The 21,936-nt window shown below is 46.5% G+C and overlaps 1 protein-coding gene across 2 annotated transcripts in view; it reads right to left on the reverse strand.

The window, feature by feature from the left end:
• The window catches only part of LOC140735736 (secretory carrier-associated membrane protein 3-like), a 45,070-nt gene that overhangs the window by 3,097 nt on the left and 20,037 nt on the right, over positions 1 to 21,936 (reverse strand). For both annotated transcript variants that reach the window (XM_073061174.1, XM_073061173.1), the window contains exons 3-8: positions 19,647 to 19,775; positions 17,909 to 18,026; positions 16,406 to 16,534; positions 14,582 to 14,741; positions 13,746 to 13,847; positions 1,402 to 1,519 (exon numbers count right to left, since the gene is read on the reverse strand). In XM_073061174.1, coding sequence (XP_072917275.1) covers positions 1,402 to 1,519; positions 13,746 to 13,847; positions 14,582 to 14,741; positions 16,406 to 16,534; positions 17,909 to 18,026; positions 19,647 to 19,775 — 756 coding nt within the window. The remainder of the gene's footprint in view (positions 1 to 1,401; positions 1,520 to 13,745; positions 13,848 to 14,581; positions 14,742 to 16,405; positions 16,535 to 17,908; positions 18,027 to 19,646; positions 19,776 to 21,936) is intronic.

A 21,936-nucleotide genomic window follows, 5' to 3' on the forward strand; every position in this document is an offset into this window, starting at 1 on the left:
GGTGAAGGGGGAAAAGTTTAAAGGGAACATGGGGGGGGGGGGGGCTTCTTCATGCAGAGAGTGGTGGGAGTGTGGAATGAGCTGCCAGATGAAGTGGTGAATGCGGGCTCACTTTTGACATTTAAGAAAAACTTGGACAGGTATATGGATGACAGGGGTTTGGAGGGATATGGCCCAGGTGCAGGTCAGTGGGACTAGGCAGAAAAATGGTTTGGCACAGCCAAGAAGGGCCAAAAGGCCTGTTTCTGTGCTGTAATGTTCTATGGTTCTAAGTGTCCTTGAAAGTGAGTCCATAGGTTGTGGGAACATTTCAGTGATGGGGCGAGTGAAGTTCTCCCTTCTGGTTCAAGAGCCTGACGTCTGAGGAGTAATAAGGGTTTCTGAACCTGGTGGTGTGGGTCTGAGGCTCCTGTACCACCTCCTTCACCACAGCAGTGAGAAGAGAGCAGGGCCTGGGCAGTTGGAGTCCCTGATGACGGATTTTCTGTTCAGATTAGAAACACAATGTTCCTAATGGTTGGTGAGCCCCAGATCTGGGTTCACATCAGGGATTAGCCATTTAAGGCCCACATGATGAAAAATTGTGAGGAGTTTTAGGTCCGTATCTAAGAAAGGATTTGCTGCCCCTGGAGAGAGTCCAGAGGAGGTTCTCAAGAACGATCCTGGGAATAAAAGTCTTAACATGTGAGGAGCATCTGATGTCTCTGGGCCTGTACTCACTGGAGCTCAGAAGGATAAAGCAGGGAGAGGGGGAAGAACTCATTACAATCTACTGGACACTGAAAGGCCTACTTAGAGTGCAGCAGATGTTTCATTAGTAGGAGAGTCTAGGATTCAAGGGCAGAGACTCAGAAGGACAGAACTCAGCAGGTCAAGCAGCATCTGAGGGGGAAGGAAGTAAAGAAACTGTTGATGGTTTGGGTCGAGACCCTGCATCAAGTCTCCTGAAGTCGACCCCACAGATGCTACTCAACCCACTGAGCTCCTCAAGCAGATTGTTATAAGGGTGTGTTTCCTCGGGTGAGGAGCCTATAAACTTATAAGTTTGAGCTAACTGCTCAGAGGAAGTAAATCTTTGCAAGGAGGTGGAGGGGCTGTGGAGCAGAATGTTCTTAAACAGACCAATCAGTTTTTGGATTTAAAGGTGATTAAGCAATCACAGCCCAAAGGTACACATCAGTCATAATATGAGGATGCAGAGGATTGTAGATTCAGCTGACTCCATCATGGACACCACCCTCCCCACCATCTTCGTGGCAGTGCCTCAGAAAGAGGGCAGAGAAGGGAGAGTGGGAAGGGGAGGGAAGGAGGAGTGGGCTATTGGATGGGGGAGGAGTGAGGGGTGACGGGGCTGTTGGAGGGAGGAGATTGTGGTCCACCTCAGGGAGTAGCTGGACTCACCCTCTTCAGCATCACGATGCCCATCACAGCAGAGGTAGTGAACAAAACCGAAACCACCATCATAATTGCCCCCACAGCTGCATTGCTCTTCAAGGCAGATAGCGAAGAAATCCAGCCACTAGTCGGAGAAAGAGAGAGATGAGTGAGAGGCGAGAGGCTGTGCACCACAAGCTCTGCCACTGGCTGCTTGGAATCACATGACCAAACTGGTGGCTGGCAATTGGGTAATTCTGCTGTCATTCTGTTGTTGGTACGATGCCAATGGTCATGGAGTCATAGAGCACTACAGCAGGCTTTTTGGCCCATCTAATCCATGTTGGCCTGGACTGCTGTCTAGTCCCATCCACCTGCACCCAAATGAAAGCGCACCATACTCCTCCCATCCAAACTGTCTTTATTGTGGAAGCAGAGAGTCTACAGTAGGACTTGGACAAATTGGAAGAACGGACAAAGAAGTGGCAGATGGAATATAGTGTGCGGAAGTGTATGGTCATGCACTTTGGTAGAAGGAATAAAGGAGCAGACTATTTTCTAAATGGGGAGAAAATTTAAAAATCAGAGGGGCAAAAGGGACTTGGGAGTCCTAGTGCAGGATTCCCTAAAGGATAACTTGCAGATTGAGTCAGTGGTAAGGAAGGCAAACACAATATTAACATTCATTTCGAGAGGACTAGAATATACAGTAAAAGCAAGGATGCAATGCTGAGGCTTTAAGGCAGTGGTGAGGCCTCACTTAGAGTACTGTGAGCAGCTTTGGGCCCCTTAGCCAAGAAAAAAATGTGCTGGCATTGGAGTGGATCCAGAGGAGCTTCACAAGAATGATTCAGGGAATGTAAAGGTCAGCATATGAAGAGCATTTGATGTACTCAATGGAACTCAGAAGAATCAAGGGGGATCTCATTGAAACTTATCGAATATTGAAAGGCTTAGATAGAGTGGATGTGGGGAGAATGTTGTCTATAGTTGAGAATTTTAAGGCCAGAGGCAACAGCATCAGAACAGAAGGAAGTTTCTTTAGAACAGAGATGACAAATAATTTCTTCAGCCAGGGAGTGGTGAATCTGTGGATTTCATTGTCACATGGCTATGGAGGTCAAGACATTAATTATATTTAAGGCAGAGTTTGATAGGTTCTTGATTACTAAGGGTATCAAAGGTTACAAGGAGAAGGCAGGAGAATGGAGTTGAGAGTGATAATAAATCAGCTATGATGGAAAGGCAGAACTGAATGGACTGAATGGACTAGTTCTGCTTCTGTGTCTTACGACCTCTAATTCCAGTCTTACCCAATCTGAGGGACAAATAAATCTGAATGCATTGGAGAATAAAGTTGCATTGTTTGCTGTGTAACCAAAACTACGTAACCAGCCTTGTGTTTGCTATTTGCTATGTATCCAATTTATTAGCCAGAATGAAATCTCTGTATTGTCTCTGTACTATTGAACACATCAGTGCCTTAAGAATGTAGCTAACAGTGAGAAACCAGCCTTATATTTACTGTGTATCCAACTTATTTCCAGAATGAAATCTCTGTATTGTCTCTGTACTATTGAACACATCAATGCCTTGAGAACGTAGCTAACAGTGAAAGTAAGCATGTAGCAATAACGGTGGTAGACGGGATCGTGGAGTGGTGTGATGGTATGGGGACCAGTCATGGGCGAGAAGGGGAACACGTGTTCCAGGGAGTAGACTAGAGCAAGTTTGGGCTATGGAGTGGTGTGACGGTATGGGGACCAGTCAAGGCACTAGAACAAGTATATGCTAATGCGACTAAGATAAGAAATTACTATAAAGAATACTGTGAACTAGGGCTCGGCAGACAATTAGTGACACGCTCATTAATTGTCTCAGCTTTTGTTTGCAAATAAAGACTTAAACTTCTCAAAGGATTTTCTGCGTCTCCTGGTTATTTCAAGAAACCACGACAAAAATTGGCGACCACGGCAGGACCAGAAAGAGACCCACGGAAAGGAAACGGCAGATTGGGGACGCTTCCCAGTCCTCTAGGGACCCCCACTGGGCTAACAGAATTAAGGGTGCACCCAAACAAAAGGTAAGCGCTTTTTGTGACAATTTGGACTAAAAATTCTGTTGGTTTTGGGGAGGTCTCGGGGACTCAGAAGTGTGGAACCACTGCCGAAGGGTCTCTCCGGTCCAAAGAATCTGGCAGAATTGGGGGTTAACAGGAGGCTCAGAGGATTGATCGAGAACACTGCAGTGGGGGTAAGTACGAATAAGCTAATAAGAAATTAAGTGAAGAAAAATTCCACGTGGTGTTGGTAAGTCCCTGTGGATACCGCTTCGTATGAAACGAAGGTCTGAACGGGCAGGGAAAGGAAAAGTAGAAAAATCCTCGTGGATACTGCCTTAAGAGATAAGGGTTTGAATAGAAGAGGTGCAAAGAGAAAATCCTCGTGGATACCGCCTTAAGAGATAAGGGTCTGAATAGACGAGGTGCAAAGAGAAAGTTCTGCGGATACCGCTCTAAGTAGAGGTCTGCACGGGCAGAACGGAATAGGAAACAAGGACAGTCCAATATATAGTTTAAAGCGCTGGTAGATAGATGATAAGACGATAGACTAGGCATAGAATTAGAGTAAATAGTATTATCCTGTAAATGAACTGTGAATCACTGAAATACCTTAAAAAGAGAGAACAACATGACAGATAAAGGAACGGCAGTAGAGATTCTGAGCAAAAAATTCCCGGTAAATAAAAGTGAGATCACAAAAACTTCAGAAAAAAAATGGGAAAAAAGAACCAAGAACCCGGTCACAAAATGGCCAAGAGAAGGAACGTTTGATGTATGCTTGTGTGAAGAAATGGAGGCGCTAATTAAAAATTACAAACCAAAAGATAAATCTAAGAAAAGAGAGCAAAAAAGAGAACGAGAAATGGAAGTGCTAAAACTCTTCAGAACGGAGGGAGAGAGGCTGAGGAGGACAGGTAGAATATTGATTACAAGCGAGGAAGACACTAAGGTGCTGGAGAAACAGCCTGTTAGAGAGAGAGGAAGGTACAGTGAGAAGCTGGCTTCAGCTCCATACCCGGATGTGAAAGAAGCAGAAAGGCCCCCTCCCTATTATGGGGAAGGAACCCCTAAGCAGTGCCCCATGCTGATGGGTACAGTAAACATGCAGGGAGAAGTTACTGAGAGGGAATTGCCAGAGGAGATGTGAAAAGTACTCCAGGGGCCGACCAAGTATTGAATCAGGACAGAAAGGAAGGACTCCACAGGGAGACCGAGGGAAGAAGAGGACCCTGGAGAAATTTGTGTGGGAGGCAGTAAAGACATACCCTGAGACGGATGGGGAGTCAGGCGAGGAGGAGAGCCAGGGCAGATGGGAAGAAGGAGGAAGAATGATGCCGTTGTTAGTAAAAGAATCAGGACAAGTGCAGTATATCCCTTGGGGATCCCACGGCCTAGAAGGGCTGAAAAACTCTCTGCCCAGTCTACATGAAGGAGCAGGGAAATGGATTAGAGCCTTTGAAGAAGAAACAGCAGGACGATTATTGGCTATGGGAGATTTAAAGGCACTATTGATAAGGTTGATAGGAACCTCCAAATTCAACGAACTAATGGAAATGGCTGGCATAATAAACCCGAACGACCCGAGAACTGACAGAGACGGGTTTGACAGAGTGAGGCAGGGGGTATGGCAGGCCCTCAGGAAGCTTTATCCACCCAAAGTGGACCCCAAAGCCTTAAAGGGGGATCCACTGGGAGACACTGAAAACCCAGCAGCCTATGTAGAAAACCAGTTGAAAAGGTGGAGACTGGAGACTGAGCAAGAAGTGGAAAATAGATTATTTATGACCTCACTGTTCCGACATAGCATTTTGGATGTAATGCCTCCGCAAGTTAAATCCAAACTGGAGGAAGTGGTTGGTCTGACGTCAATGACCCCACAAGAATTCAGAGACCACATAGTCCATGCAGTTGAGAAATACCGGAAAGACAAACGAAGGTTGGCTGAGCAGAAAGAAGAGGTGCAAAGAAAGCTAATACAAATGCAGCTCGAAGAACTCAAAAAGAAGGAAAAAGAGAAAAGCAAAAAGATGCTGCCAGCAACCACCGGTCCGAGTACAGCCATCGAACTGGATGAAGAACCGCTATATGGAGGAACCGATCATACTGTAAGACAAGGGCCGGAAAACCCCATGCCAATAATCAACGTCTTTGGAGGAGCATTCCCACAAATGCCCTATCAGGAACAGACTAAATTCAAACAGCCCAGACAGGACTGGAAGTCCCAAGGAGGGGGACAGAGGAGCTATGGGCAGAGGGGACCAGTGAGGAAACAGGGGGAAAGAGAGGTAGAGAGATTGTGCTGGGGATGTCATCAGCCAGGTCACATGAGAAGAGATTGTCCGTTTACACCATGGCCTATCACACACCAGCAGGAACCGATAAGAAGGGAACTAAAGTTTAGCCAAGGACCAGCCCCCACAGGCCCAAGCGGACCTGTGAACCCCTATGCAAGGTATTAGGGGTGCCCCGAGAACTCGAGTGGGAAGGGACATTACCCAATGATAACAAGGGAGGCAGAAGAGGAACCCATTGTTCAGGTTACGTTAGAAGGGCAACTGACACCAATGATGATAGATACTGGAGCCACGTACACTTGTGTACAGCCACAGTATGCCCTTCACCTTCCCATGTCAGTAAGGTTTATTAAGACAGTAGGGTTCTCGAGGAAAACACAGTTGACACAGTGCACGGCTCCAGTGCAGTTGAGAATGGGAAATAAAGGAATTGTTTTCCCAGTGCTAGTATCTAAAGGAACTCTGATTAATTTGTTAGGCAGAGATGCCTTATTGAAACTGGAATTAAAGTTAGAATGCACCAGAAATGGGCTGAGTGTGGAAAGAGCAGGTGCTCAATCGATATTGCGAGAAGACAAGAAGGCTAATGTCTTTTGGATAGGAGACATCGCAGATCAGATTCAGGAAACCTGGGAAAAATGGAAAAAGGGCGTGCAGGCTATATTACCCAGGGCTGTAATGCCCACATTTGAGCTACATTGTACAGTGATTTTTGATGAGACTCAGACCAGGGAGTTAGAGGAGAGATGGCACGTGGAGGCATGTACCCAACAGCACCTGGAAGGGGAGGCTGTGATAATTGGAAAGCAAGGGGCAGCTTTACAAGTTAAGTGGAACACCTTTTTAGAAAAATGGTACAGGATACTGGAGGCTGCGCCCCACGTAACGTTGTTGGTATACAAGGGATATCAGTCTAAAGACTTAGGACCCTTAGTTAAGAGTGCTGAAACCGTAACAGTGTGGAGGAAAATCACGCCGGAGGTGTGGATATCAGAAGACAACAATTGCATTAAAATAATGGTAAGCGTAGATATGGTAGGGACAATGAAAGAGGTCGAAATAACTCCCCAACCACACATGCCATTGCTGGGAAAGGAGAGAGGCCAGCAGAAAGATAGAAGGTTAAATGAGTTGCCATCTATTCTGACGTCGCAGCATGACACGGACGTAGGGAAAATAAAAACAGCTAGTTCGGTGAAAATAAGGCTGAAAAAGGGAGCAATTCCACCCAGGAGACCACAATACCCTCTAAGACCAGAAGCAGAAGAGGGAATAGCATCAACAGTGCAGGGGTTGCTTGAAGCAGGAGTGCTTAAAAGAACAAACAGTCCATGCAATACCCCGTTGCTGCCGGTCTTAAAAGCAGATAAATCTAAGTGGAGATTGGTGCATGATTTGCGAGCGGTAAATGACGTGGTAGAGGACTGGCCAGCGGTAGTCCCCAACCCACACACGCTTTTGACTAATGTTCCGCCAGAAGCAAGTTACTTTTCAGTGATTGATTTGTGTTCGGCTTTCTTCAGCATTCCTCTGGCCGACCAGTGTCAGTATCTGTTTGCATTTACTTAGAGGTGCTCAGCATACCTATACCAGAATGCCGCAAGGGTTTAAACATTCACCACGTGTTTTCAATCAGGTGTTAAAGGCAGACCTAGAGGGCATACCATTGGAAAGTACATTGTTACAGTATGTGGAAGACCTGTTGATTTGCTCCCACAGTAAGGAACAGTGTGAGCAGGACACTATAACTCTGTTAGAGAAGCTGGCGCACAGAGGACACAGAGAGGTTTTTAAAAAAGCAGTGGAGATCCCATACACCATTGTCAGCAAATTCTAGACTTAATAAGAGCGATGATGAAACCTAAAGCATTGGCTATAGTAAAATGCCAGGCACATAAAAAGGGAAATGATGTAATAACAAAGGGAAATCAAGCTGCGGACGAGGCAGCTAGAAAAGCGTCTGGATGTACATCAGCTGTCATTGCCCCCCAGGTAAGCCTAGCTCCAGAACCTGACGTAGAGGACCTAATTGAAATACAAGGTAAGGCAACTTTGGCAGAACAGACAATGTGGAGATGAAGGGGGGTCAAGCAGAACCCGGAAGGCTTGTGGAGCATGGAAGATGGTTTGCTGGTAGTGCCCACCCCTCTACTGACGTTTCTGATTTCAGAAGCGCTTGGGATTGACCATTGTGCAAGGGGGGAAGTGATAAAGAAAATAAAGAAGGATGGTTTTTGGTCGCCTTATTTACAGGCTTCAGTGGACTTTGTCTTGTCATAGTGCGAGGTATGCGCACAGAATAATGTTCAGAAGGAAATTACAACCCCAATAGGTCACATTCCCGCACCTGAAGGACCATTTAAACATCTAGTGATCGATTATGTAGACATGATAAAGACAGTGAGAGGGAAAAGATACATGCTGGTAGTAATTGATCGATTTAGCAGATAGGTGGAGGTGGTACCTTCGAAAGATCAAGGGGCAGAGACAGTGGTAAAATTTCTGACAAATGAAGTGATCCCAAGGTTTTGAATACCTTCAGAAGTTAGCTTAGACAATGGTTCAGCTTTTATCCAGAAAGTGGTCAAATTGGTACTACAAGTGCTGAGGATAAAGCAAAGATTTGGATGTGTATATCACCCTCAGTCGCAGGGCATGGTAGAGAGAATTAATGGAACCCTGAAAGCCAAACTGAACAAAATCTGTGCAGACACTAAACTTAATTGGGTCGATGCTTTACCGTTAGCATTGATGAGTTACCGCATGCAAACTAATCGAATGACATGCCTGACACCACATGAGATGCTCACTGGGAGGCCCATGCCAGTGCCCCAGTGGAGAGGGCCGTATAAAGGACCTAGTTTGGAACAACTGGAAATAGAATTGAAACAATACATGCAGCAGCTAACTATGATACATAGGTCTATTTATGCACAGGAAAAACAGAAAGAGCCGGAGACTGTACAAGGGGAAGGACCGATCAAACCAGGAGACCAGGTTTACGTGCGAGTTTTTCGGAGAAAGTGGAACGAACCGAGAAGGGGAGGACCCTTTACAGTGACCAAGGCATCACCCACCGCAGTTCAGGTAGAAGGACGCTCCACCTGGTACCATCTGAACCACTGCACGAGGGCAGTCCCGCAAGGACAATCAGGTGAGGAGTCCGAGGTAAGTGATGCGGAGGAACAGTTAGCAGGAGACAGACAGGAGGAACAAGGAGCCAGACACCTACACTGGAACAGCTTATAATGCAATATCAGTTGAGCTATGAATGTTTTACGCGGACAGGTGCTCGTCCAGTGGGTCATTTCAGAGGTAGCTGCACTCAGATGTGGAATGTGATCCCAGACGAAAGACACGTAGTAGGTTCCCCTCCACCCAAAGGTGCATTGGACGCCCAGACCATCCCCTTAGCAGACACCTGGTGAGGAAGGGGGTCTGAGATCCACGCTTCCCCTCAATTGGGCAGGTATGTGTACCTGTGTTATGCTACTTCAAGAAGTTATAGTATCTCCTGAAGTACACTTCAACACTGATATCTCTGAACAGCAGACATGATTGCGAAAAAGGAGAAAATATGAACCTGACTCGACGATTTGGATAGATAGTATAGGGCAGCCGAGAGGTATACCTAACAAATTTAAGGCAAGGAATGAGATTGCTGCAGGCTTTGAAGCATTTCTACCCTTGATGGGAACTATTAAGAATGTTGAATGGATAAATTATATATATTACAATCAGCAAAGATTCATCAACAATGCACCGATGATGCATTGGAGGCCTTGGGACAACAGTTAGATGCAACTAGCAAAATGGCACGGCAGAATAGACAAGCATTGGACTGGCTGTTGGCAGAAAAAGGAGGAGTTTGTGTGATGTTTGGAGAGCAGTGTTGTACTTTTATACCAAATAACACTAGTCCAGAAGGATCGTTTACTAAGGCAATGTATAAGTTGAAAAGTCTCAGAAAGGGAGTTAAACAGAATGCAGGGTTCGGACATCAGTTATTTCACTGGTTAGAAAGTAGACTCGGAGGATGGGGAGCACGGCTGACTAAGATGGCAATGACTGTCGGTATTGTATTGCTGAGCTGTGCGCTTGTTCTGTGCTGTTTTCTTCCTTGTCTCAAATCTCTTGTAGTGTGTGCTGCAACCAAACAATTTCCGATGCTCGTGGCGATTACTGAACCAAGCTTAGCGGAGAAAGAAGCACCGAAGAAGTATTGTTACAGCCTACAATGCCTGCAGGATGAACAAGAGCAAAACGACAGTGTGGGAGTAGATTGTAAGGGCTTCTGAGTTTCTTTTCCCTGTCTCAGATACAAAGGGACAGGTTTTTGACTCAGCGGCCTAGGGTAACAGCGAGAGAATACCTTGAGGTCTTGGCACAGAAAATTATAGTTTAACCCGAGATTTGGGAAGAAGTGCTGGACTTTATTGGGGCTTTTGTGCGTGAACTCTTAGTCTTCTTTCTCTGTGTGAGACCCTATGGGTCTGAAAGGGGAGAATATATTGGAGAATAAAGTTGCATTGTTTGCTGTGTAACCAAAACTATGTAACCAGCCTTGTGTTTGCTATTTGCTATGTATCCAATTTATTAGCCAGAATGAAATCTCCGTATTGTCTCTGTACTATTGAACACATCAGTGCCTTAAGAAAGTAGCTAACAGTGAGAAACCAGCCTTATATTTACTATGTATCCAACTTATTTCCAGAATGAAATCTCTGTATTGTCTCTGTACTATTGAACACATCAATGCCTTGAGAACGTAGCTAACAGTGAAAGTAAGCATGTAGTGATAACGGTGGTAGACGGGATCGTGGAGTGGTGTGATGGTATGGGGACCAGTCATGGGCGAGAAGGGGAACACGTGTTCCAGGGAGTAGACTAGAGCAAGTTTGGGCTATGGAGTGGTGTGACGGTATGGGGACCAGTCAAGGCACTAGAACAAGTATATGCTAATGCGACTAAGATAAGAAATTACTATAAAGAATACTGTGAACTAGGGCTCGGCAGACAATTAGTGACACGCTCATTAATTGTCTCAGCTTTTGTTTGCAAATAAAGACTTAAACTTCTCGAAGAATTTTCTGTGTCTTCTGGTTATTTCAAGAAACCACGACAAATGCATTCACCATATCTGTAACCCTCAATTTTTAAATAAAATTTCTCCCCATTCTCCTGCACTCCAGTCCTAACCTATTCAAATTTTCCCTATAACTCAAGTCCTAAAGTCCCAGCAACATCTTGTAGATGTTCTATGCAGTCTTTCATGCTTATTGCTGTCTGTTCTTTACATAGGTGATAAACAACCCCCACCCATTGTAACTTGTAGAACAAATCCTATTATCAGTCTACAAAACTCCAAGCACAGCCTCACCAGCCACTAATAACTGCAATATAATGTCCCAGCTCCTGAGCTCAGTGTATTTGGCTGTACTGAAATCCACTTGCCACTCCTCTGCCCACTTCCCAAACTGATCAAGATCCCCCTATAGTCTTTGATTATCTTCTTCACTATCAATAAAACCTCCTAATTTCATGTCATCCACAAATTTACTGATCCAATCTTGTGCGCTTGCATCCAAATCATTTATATAAATAATGAATAACTAGGGTCCCAATACTGACCTCCACAGCACACGGGAAGTCATGACGAGCCTTCACTCCAACCAACAACCTTCAACCACCACCCATTGCTTCCTACCAATTTTGAATCCCCTGGTTAGCTCTACCTGGATTCCTTGGGACCTAATCTTCCAGACCAGCTTATGGTGTGGGACCTTGTCAAAGGCCACACTGAAGTCCAAATAGACATCTACTGCCCTCATCAGTCGATAAGCTGAGATCAGTAGATAAGTCAACTTCCTGCACCTATGCAGAACTTGTCAATTTCATCCACTTTGCCACCAACTTCCACCTAGCCCTCAAATTTACCTGATCCATTTTTGATACCTCCCTTCCCTTTCTTGCTCTCTCTGTCTCTATCTCTGGAGACAGCATGTCTACTAATGTCTATTACAAACCCACAGCTACCTGGACTATACCTCTTCCATCCCCTTCTCTCAATTCCTCCATCTACACTGCATCTTCTCTCAGATGAGGCTCTTCATTCCAGAACGGAGATGTCCTCCTTCAAAGAAAGGGGCTTTCCTTCCTCAAGCATCAACACTGCCCTCAACCACATCTCTTCCATTTCAAAGATGTCTGCCTTACCCCATCCACCTGCCATCCTACCAGAGATAGGGTTCCTCTTGATCTCACCTACCACCCCACCAGCCTCCACGACCAGCACATAATTATCCGCAACTTCCGCCATCTCCAACGAGATCTCACCACCAAGCACATCTTTCCCTCAACCCACCCCCACTTTCTGCAAGGATTGCTCCCTACATGTCCAGTTCTTTATTTCACCCCTCCCCCTCCCAGATTCACCTTATGTCTCTCCCTCCTCTCCTCCCACCCTTTTAACTCTTTTTCTCTTTTCTTTTCTCCAATCCTGCTGAAGGGCCTGGCCCGAAATATCGACTGTACTCTGTTCCTCCAATATTTTGTGTGTGTTGCTGTAATTCCCTGGCTTGTCCTTGCTACTCTTCTTAAACAATAGAACAATATTAGCCACTTTCCAGTCTTTGGGAACCCCACCAGTGACTAATGATGAAGCAAAGTTTTTTCCAAGGGCCTCCACAACGACTTCTCTATCCTCCCATAAAGCTTGAGGATACTCCTGGTCAGGGTCCAGAGATTTATTCACCTTAATAAACTGAAAGGCTGAAAATATCTCCCTCCTGATAATATAATTTCCTCTAAAACAGAATCATCTAGCACTATTGCACAGAACAGGTCCTTTAGCCCATTTAGTCAGTGTCTAGTCCCATCGACATGCACCTGGACCATATCTCTCCATACCCTGCCCATCCATGTTCTTAACCAAACTTTTATTAAATGTTGCAATCAAACCCACATTCACCACTTCTACTGGCAGCTCGTTCCACATTCTCACCACCCTCTCAGGTTCCACTTAAATATTTTGCCTTTCACTGTAATACTATGACTCCTAGTTCTAGTCACAACCAACCTTAGTGGAAAAAGCCTATCTTTACATTTAACCTATCTTTAGCCCTCAATTTTGCATACCTCTATCATTCTGCTATGCTCCACAGAACAAAGTCCTAACCTACTCAACCTTTCCCAATAATTCAGGTCCTCAAGACCCAACTACAATCTTGCAAATTTTCCCTGTACTCTTTCAATCTCATTGATATCTTTTCTACAGACAGGTAACCAAAACTGCAGAGGGTACTGCAAATTAGACCTCACCAACATCTTATGTAACTTCAACATAACATCGCAGATCTTATCCTCAATACTTCATCTCCACTTGTTTCCCTAACCTCTTGAGAAACCGTCATTTTCTCCTCCGTTAAGTACCAAGGAGAAACATTCATTAAAAATCCCACCCATCTCCTGTGGCTCAAGACATACCCTGCTGATCTCTAAGGGGACCTACTCTCTCCCTGGCCACAATTTTACTCTTAATATAGGTATAGAACCTCTTGGGATATTCACTAACCCTACCTCCAGATCCATGTCACACACAACCTTTTCCCATCTGATTTCCTTCTTCTGAGTATTCTTGATCTTTTTATAGCCATCCATGGATTCACTTAATCCCAACCCAATATATGCTTAATTTTCTTGACTAGAGCCTTGCTAGTTCTCATTAGCCAAGGTTCCCTAAACTTGCTAGGTTCACCCTTCACAACCTAACAGGAACATGTTGGTCTTGGATGTTGACAATCACACTCTTAAAAGCCTCTTAAATGTGCCATTTACTACCTTCTTTTCAAACATGAACAAGAGACTTCAAACAGGTTATAGAGAGAGGGGGAATCAGCCAGTGTTACTGCTCCCCATCACAGACAAATAATCTTGGGGTGAGAGAGAGAGAGAGAGAGGGAAATCATCCAAGGATTCTGTTCCTCATCACTGCACCTCAGTTAACAGCTACTCACCAGAAGCCCCAGCCCGGAATCCCCACTGACTCTAAAACAAAGACAATGTCCTGGATGAAGAACACGAAGAAGAAGGTGAAGAAGTTGAATGAGCTGTCACTCCTGCAAAGGAAAGAAAGGAAACAGACCTTACACAACCTGGACACCAGACCCAACGCTGCTAAGTTGTGGCACAGGGCTTCTAACACTAGGTGGCAGCAGTAAGCAGGTGATACGTTGGAACCGCCCTAACACACAGGGTAGAAAGGAAGAAAGTGGCAGACCACTTCTGTCACTATCTATTGGGGGGCCCACGGGGAATGTGTCTGTATTTACTGGGGTCCCAAGGAGGGTGTCAGATTTCACAGGGTTCCCTGGAATGTACTGGTATTTAAAGGGTTGCAGGAAGTGTATCAGTATTCACAAAGTGTCCTGGGGAATATGTTAGAATTCACAAGTGGTCCCAGGGAGTCTATTGGTATTTTCAGGGGTCCCAGGGTAGTGTGTCAGTATTTACAGAGGGTCCTGGGGAGTGTGTTGGTATTTATAGGGGGTCTCGGAGCATGAGTCTGTTTTCATGGGGGTCCCGGGGAGGGTGTCGGTATTTACAGGGGTTTCTGTGGAGTATGTTGGCATTTACTGAGAACATTCCCAGCACAGATGCATAGGTAGAGCCACTGCCTCATGGCTGCAATGACATGGACCTCCAGTGAAGTGTGTTGCACCTGTATCTCTGTGTGTCTGGGCCAAAGGGCCTACTTTCATGCCGTCCCTCTCACTCTTCGACCATGCGCAGTGCCGTATTCGTGTTGGGTGAAAAGGCCCTGCCCTCTCCGCTACACAGCGCAGACAGTTACCTGAACGCCTTGTAGATGGGTCTGTACCAGCAGGTGAAGGAACAGGGCGTGAAGAGCAGCAGCCAGAGGATGGAGAGGCCGAAGTGTGTACCCTGCTCCACGCTGACCATGAACCAGGCAAGGCTCCCCAGCAGATTGACGAACAGCACTATGGCACTCACTGTGGACACAGGCAAAGAGGGACACTCACCAATCACAAATGCCTTCCTCACCAACACTATGCCAGCCTACAAGAAGCCTCGCAAAGGACAGATTATCTGGGAAGGAATCACCAAGGCAAACAAGCCTACAGATCAAGTGCTGGGAAGTGGGATCAGTACAGATGAGAATCTGGTGGTTGATAGGGAGGACAGCATAGTAGCATAGCAGTTAGCACAAAGCTTTACAGTGCCAGTAATCGATCGGTAGTTGTCGTTCAGTTCCTGCCGCCATCTATAAGGAGTGCGTGGTTCTCCCCATGACTATGTGGGTTTCCTACAGGTGCTCTGGTTTCCTTTCACATTCCAAAGATGTAATGGTTAGGGTTAGTGAGGTGGGCAAGCTACGTTGCGCTGGAATCGTGGGCTGCCCCCGGCCCAATCCTCGGACTGTGTTGGTCACATTTCACTGTGTGTTTTTATGTATATCACGCTTCCTTTCACTGGTCAATGCGTTGAGTACAGAAGTTACCAAGTCATGCTGCAGCTGTGTAAGACTTAGCCAGATTTGGAGTACTGTGTGCAGTTCTGGTCGTCCCCATTACTGGGAGGACGTGGAGGCTTTGGGGAGGTTGCAGAAGAGAATCATCAAGATGCTGCCTGGATGAGAGGGCATGAACTATAAGGAGAGATTGGACAAACTTGGTTGTTTTCTATGGAGAGGAAGAAGCTGAGGGGAGACTCCACAGAGCAGGGGTTCACAGAACCCTTGGTAGGTGTCCACTGCATAAAAAAAAGTTGGGAACCCCTGCCACAGAGGTTTATCAGGTTATGAAAGGCGTAGATGCATAGCCTATTCTCCTGGTAACGAAATGACAAATGCTGGATGGCAGAGGTACAAGATGACAGGGTTAAGTTCAAAAGGGATGAAAATTATAGGACCTCTGGAAAATTGCATTCAGTCATTCAGTTATTCCCATTGCAGGAAGGATGTTGAAGCTTTAGAGAAGATGCAGGAAGCTGCCTGGTTAGAGGCCATGAGCTATAAAGAGAGGTTGGACAAATTTGTGTTATTTTCTCTGGAGCATCAGAGGCTGAGGGGAGATCTGATAGAGACTTATAAAATTATGAGGCAGATATAATCAGTGTCCTTTTATCAGGGGGTAATGTTAAACACTAGAGGGCACAGCTTTAAGATGAGTGGGGGAAAGTTTAAGGGGGATATACGAGGAACTTCTTGTTTTGACATTGTTGGGAGAAGAGGGAATATCTGGGGCAGGTGGTGTCTTTGATTATGAATATCCAGGGTGGGTTGGTTAGAAGCTCGTGGTCAAAATCAAGATTGTCAGCTGCACAAGTCCATGCATGTAAAGGTGCAATGAAAAACGTACTTGCAGCAGCATCACAGGTACGTAGCATCAGATACTTAAATGAGAAAAAATCTGTGGCAGTGCAATGTGGTCACAGTGTTGCTGTACAGAGGTAGCGGTTTGGGTTGTACCAGTTGATTCAAGAACCAAATGGTTAAAGGTAAATTGCTGTTACTGAACCTGGTGGTATGGGACTTCAGGCTTCAGTAACTCCTGCCCGATGGGAGCTGCGAGAAGACGGTTGAAATGTGCAGTGGCCGTGTGTAATGCAGTGAGCCATCTCTATGCAAAAGGTGAACTGGTTTATGGGTACTCACACATCCATACATAATACATGATGGTGACTGTCTTCTGCAGGTCTTGGGGAATCTCCCCCTTGATGTCATGATAGAAACAGGGCTTCATGGGGCAGAACGAGGGCAGCGGGGGCCAGTTATTCACAGTTCCTGCAAATATAAACAATCATTATTAAACTTAAACCACAGACCATGGCTCATATTGTGGTTATTCTAACAAATAGCCAAGTCCCAGGGTAGAAATGGCTAAAATGAGGGAGCATAAGTTTAAGGTGATTGGAGGAATATCCTGCCAGGAGTAGTGTTAGAGGCAGATAGATTAGGGACATTTAATAAACTCCGAAGCACATGAATGACAGAAAAATGGAGGGCTATGTAGGAGGGAAGGGTTAGATTGATTTGAGAGTAGGTTAAAAGGTTGGCAAAACACTGCTGGCCAAAGGGCCTGTACTATGCTATAATGTTCTGTTTCCTGGGTGGATGGGCTGGCTGGCCTTAGTGAAAGGTCTGCATAGAGCGAAGAAGGTGTTTCCAATAGTGGGAGAGTCTAAGATCAGAAGGCACAGGCTCCGAAGGATGCGCTACATTGGAGAGGGCCCAAAGGAGGTTCACGACAATTATTCCGGGAATGAAAGGGTTAACATGTGGGACCAATCTTGGTAGAGTTTAGAAGAATGGGGGCTGGGGTAATCCTATTGAAACCTACCAGATATTAAAAGGCCTAGATAGAGTGGACGTGGAAAGGATGTTTCCAACAGTGGGGGAGTCTAGGACCAGAGAGCAGAGCCTCAAAATAGAGGGATGTTCCTTTAGAACAGAGATGAGGAGGGACTTCTTTCGCCAGAGAGTGGAGAATTTGTAGAATTCATTGCCACAGACAGCTGTGGAGGCCAAGTCACTGGGTATATTTAAAGTGGAGGTTGACAGATTTTCGATTACTAAGTGTCATGGAAAGAAGGTAGGAGAATGGGGTTGAGAGGGAAAATAAATCAGTCATAATGGAATGGCAGAGCAGACTCAATGGGCCAAGTAGTCTAACTCTGCTCCTACAGCTAATGGGCTACACAGTTCATCAGTTCTGTCAGGGATGATTACCCGTGGGTCCTGGGGGAAGCCCAATTCCTATGCATGTATCCATCCAAATAAACGTAATTGTAACCCCCTCTGCTACTTCCGCTGGCACCTCATTCCACCCTCTGTCTGAGAAAGTTGCCCATCAAGTTTCCCTTTACATTCTTCCTCTTGCATTTTAAACCTGTTCAAGCTCGTTTCAAACTGACCTTCCCTGCCCTACCACCCACCTTATCTATGCCCCTCGTGATTTTATAAACCTCTATCAGGTCACCCTTCAGCTTCCTTCACTCCAGGGAAAACAGCCCCAATCTATCCAGCCTCTCCAGGTTACTCAAACTCTCTGGTTCCTGGCATCATTCCTGGGGGTCTTTCCTGCACCCCCTCCAGCACGGCCACACCCTTCAGGTCAAGACAGCGGGAGAAGTGGGGGATTAGGCATGTGTGACTCACCCACCGAGGAGGCGGATGCGTTCTGTAACTCCCGCTCCTTCCGGTCCAGTTCAGCTGCCTTTCTCTCCAGCTCCTCCTGCTGCCGCTGCAGGTCAGCTGTCAGGACTGTCGTGGGTTTCTGCAGGGCATCAACCAAACCGTTCAGCGGGCCCGGTGAATCAGCTCAGGGTGCTTGCCACCAGTGATGGGATGGGGCACAGAGGGAGGGTGGAGGGACATTACAGCACCAAGAACACGCCCTTTGACCCACAGCGTCTGTGCCGACTGTGATGTCCACATGTGATGCATGTCTCTCATACAGTCAAAAAGCATGGTAACAGGCCCTATGGCCCGACCAATCCACGTTGACCAGTATTCCCATGCAGGCCCATATCCCTCTAAACCAGGGGTTCACAACCTTTTTTATGCCATGGACCCCTATCATTAACCAAGGGGTCTGAGGATCTCAGGTTGGAAACCCCTGCTCTAAACCTTTCCTATCTATGCACCTGTCGTTTAAATGTCGTTAACATACCTGTCTCAACCACTTCCACTGGCAGCTCGCCATCTATTATGTGAAAAGATGCCTCTCAGGCACCCCTCCTCTTTTACCTGTGCCCTCTGGTTCTTGATTCCCCAACCCTGGGGGTAAAGACTACATGCATACCTATGCTCTTCATGGTTTTATACACCTCTAAAATCACTCCTCATGTTTCTATTCTCCAATTCCCTGCCTGTCTAAAAGCCCCTATCTGCTTCCACCACTCTCTCTGGCACCCTCCACTCTCTGTATAAAACATTTCCCTGCACATTTCCTCTATACTCTGCCCCCTTAAAGCTATGCCATCTGGTATTAGATATTTCCACATTGTGAAACAGGCTGACTACTTGAGTCTCTCATAATTTGATAAACATTAATCTGGCCTCCCCTCAGCCTGTAAAGCTCCAGAGAAGACAACACATTTATCTAGCCTCTCCCTTTAACATACTTTCTAATCCAGGCAGCATCCTGGTGAACCATTTCTGGATCCTTTCCAAGGCCTCCACATCCTTCCTGTAATGGGAGGGGAGTAAGACACAGACGGATTTCAATCAATGCCTAGGTTCAGTCTGTGGGGGGAGCTCTCTGATCTTTGCCACTTTAATTCATTCATTCATTTAGAGACACAGTGCAAAATAGGTCCTTGTGACCCTTCAAACCGCACCGCCCAGCAGCCCCCAACAACAATTTAACCCTAACTTACTCATGGGACAATTTATAATGACCAATTAACCTACCCAGTGCATCTGTGGGAAGAAACTAGAGCACCTAAGGAAACCCACGTATTCTACAGGCAGGACGTACAGTGGACACCGGAACTGAATTCTGAACTCTGTAATAGTGTTGTGCTAATCACTTGCTACCCTGGTGCCTTACTTCCCCGCCCAGGCCACTGGTCTGCGCTGTCGCAATGAGGCTCCACATAGGCCTGAGGAGTGGCAGTTCATCCTTTGTCTGGGCCACACTGCTGCTTTCTGGAGTTAAAACTGAATTGTGCAGCTTCAAGCACGTCATTTTTCTGTCTGTATTGGTCATCCGTCAGCAGCATTGCTTTTGGCATGTTGATTTTGAAGCATGCAAAATGCTTCCCAGCAGACAGGGATGGGGCAGTAGGTGAGGTAGCGGACAGGGAGGGAGACAGTGAGTGGGAATACCGGGGCTCGTTTGGGTCGGCTAAAGAGGGTAGGATGGGAGGTGACTGACACTGGCGCTACTGACCTGGGTCCCGTAGTTCCTTCGGTCTCCAGCACTCTGCTTCCTGGTGGACAGACCGGGAGCTGGAGCTGGGGGTCTCTCCGGGGGCAGCGGTGTGGTCATGGTGGGAGCAGGGGTGTACAGAGGGGGAGCCTGGAAAGAGAGAAGCAAAGACATTGGTGGCCTTGTGAGTGCGGAAGATCCCAGGACAGGACACTGGTAGGACAGGACAAATTGTTCAGTCCCAGTCTTCCAGCCGGCCACACACAGTCCGTGTTCATTGCATTCCCCCGTGAGCACACACACACCCACCGGCCAGCATGACAAGGCTGTGGTGATTACAGTGCCAAACTCTACATAGCGCAGTAACAACCAGAGTTCATTTGGTCCCTTGTACCCACAGACAAGATCTGCTCAGTTCCATTTGCACAATATTCCTCAACTGACAAACCCACCACGCCCCCACTCCAGTGAATCCCTAGCTGATTCCCTCTCTCTCTAACCCTGGGGTCACTGGGTTCTGACAGGGAGCAAGAGCCCTGATTGATTCCTCCTCTCGAACCCCAGGGTCATGGGACAGTGATGGGGAGCAGGAACCCTGGCTATTCTCTCTCACACACGTCATCCAGCCACTAGATGGAGTCACTGAGCCTGGTGGGCTGCCAGTACTGCACCATTCCAGTGAGGCCATTGGACTAGGACATCTTGTGTTCAAGGCTGGACCTCTTCATCTGGGGTAGGGTCCCACCAACATCTGTCCTCCCATTGTGGGAGATCCGATGTAGATTGGATGAGCACTTACGCACCATCTGCCAAAAGAAGCTGGATCTCCCAGTGGCCACCCATTTTAATTCCACCCTATTCCCATTCCAATATTTTAATCCATGGCCTCCTTTACTGTCACGATGAGGCCACACTCAGGTTGGAGGAACCTAACATTCCATCTTGGTAGTCTCCTTCCTGATGGCATGAACATTGATTTCTCAAACTTCCGGTAATGCTCTCCTCCTCTCCTTTCCCCTCTCTCACGTTATCTCCTTGCCTGCCCATCGCCCCCCACTTCTGCTGCTCCTCCCCTTTTTCCTTTTTCCATGGCCTTCTGTCCTCTCCTATTAGATTCTCCCTTCTCCAGCCCTGTATCTCTTTCACCAATCAACTTCCCAGCTCTTTACTTCACCCCTCCCCCAGCCTTTTAAATCTACTCCTCGTCTTTTTTTCTCCAGTCCTGCCGAAGGGCCTTGGCCCGAAACATCAACTGTTTCCATAGATACTGCCTGGCCTGCTGAGTTCCCCCAGCATTTTGAATGTGTTACATACAGCCCTGAGATTCTTTTTCCTGCAGACGTACTCAGCAAGAATCACAGGGTTGTATGTAGTGACGTGTATGTACTCTGATAATAAATTTACATTTTGAACTTGTCTCCCCACCATTCAGGACATCTTCAAAGTCAGTGCCTCAAGAAGGCTAATTCCATCACTAGGGACCTCATGTTCCACGACATGCCCTCTGCTCATAACTACCATAAGGGAGGAGATACAGGAGCCTGAGAACACACACTCAACACTTTAGGCACAGCTTCTTTCTCTCCGCCATCAGATTACTGAACTGTCCATGAACACTACCTCACTATTCCTCTTTGGCACTCCAGTATTTATTTAACTTTTACTGTAAATCATAGTAATATTTTATTTCTTGCACTGCTGACACAAAACAGCAAATTTCATGACATACGACAGTGATAATAAAACTGACTCTGATGATTAGGAGACTTTTCTGATCAGTTACTTCCTCTGTCATATTCTGAAGAAGAGGGTTTTGGAAGGAGACTTCTATTACTGCCTCTGCACCACACACCAAGGGGTCAGTAATTGTCTGCTCATCCCAACTTTTCTTTAGGTATGCGGAAAGAAGGGACACATTTCACTGCTGTGTATTCCTCATGGGTAGGGAAGTCCCAAAGACACGCGTGGCCAAGTGAGGTCATGTTGACGTGCTGTCACTTTGACAACATGGAGCTGATTGCCACAGGGAACCCGGTGTTGCTGAGTAGGTGAATCTGTTTTCAGCAGTCTTGATGACTCAATAGTCAGCTGACAGATTTTTTAAAAGCACATCTTTCAGAAAGTTCCGATTAAACAAGTCTTCCCAGCAAGCCTCCCACAATGCAGCGATCTCTCCTCACTGCCCCTACAATAGTGTAACAGCCCCTCACCGACCCTCCAGCAGTGTTACACTCCCTCATCAATCCTCCAGTGTTACACTCCCTCACTGACACGCCAGCAGTGTAACACTCCCTCCTCACCGACCCTCCAG

This window comes from Hemitrygon akajei, chromosome 11 (assembly GCF_048418815.1).
Source record: "Hemitrygon akajei chromosome 11, sHemAka1.3, whole genome shotgun sequence".
NCBI lineage: Eukaryota > Metazoa > Chordata > Chondrichthyes > Myliobatiformes > Dasyatidae > Hemitrygon > Hemitrygon akajei.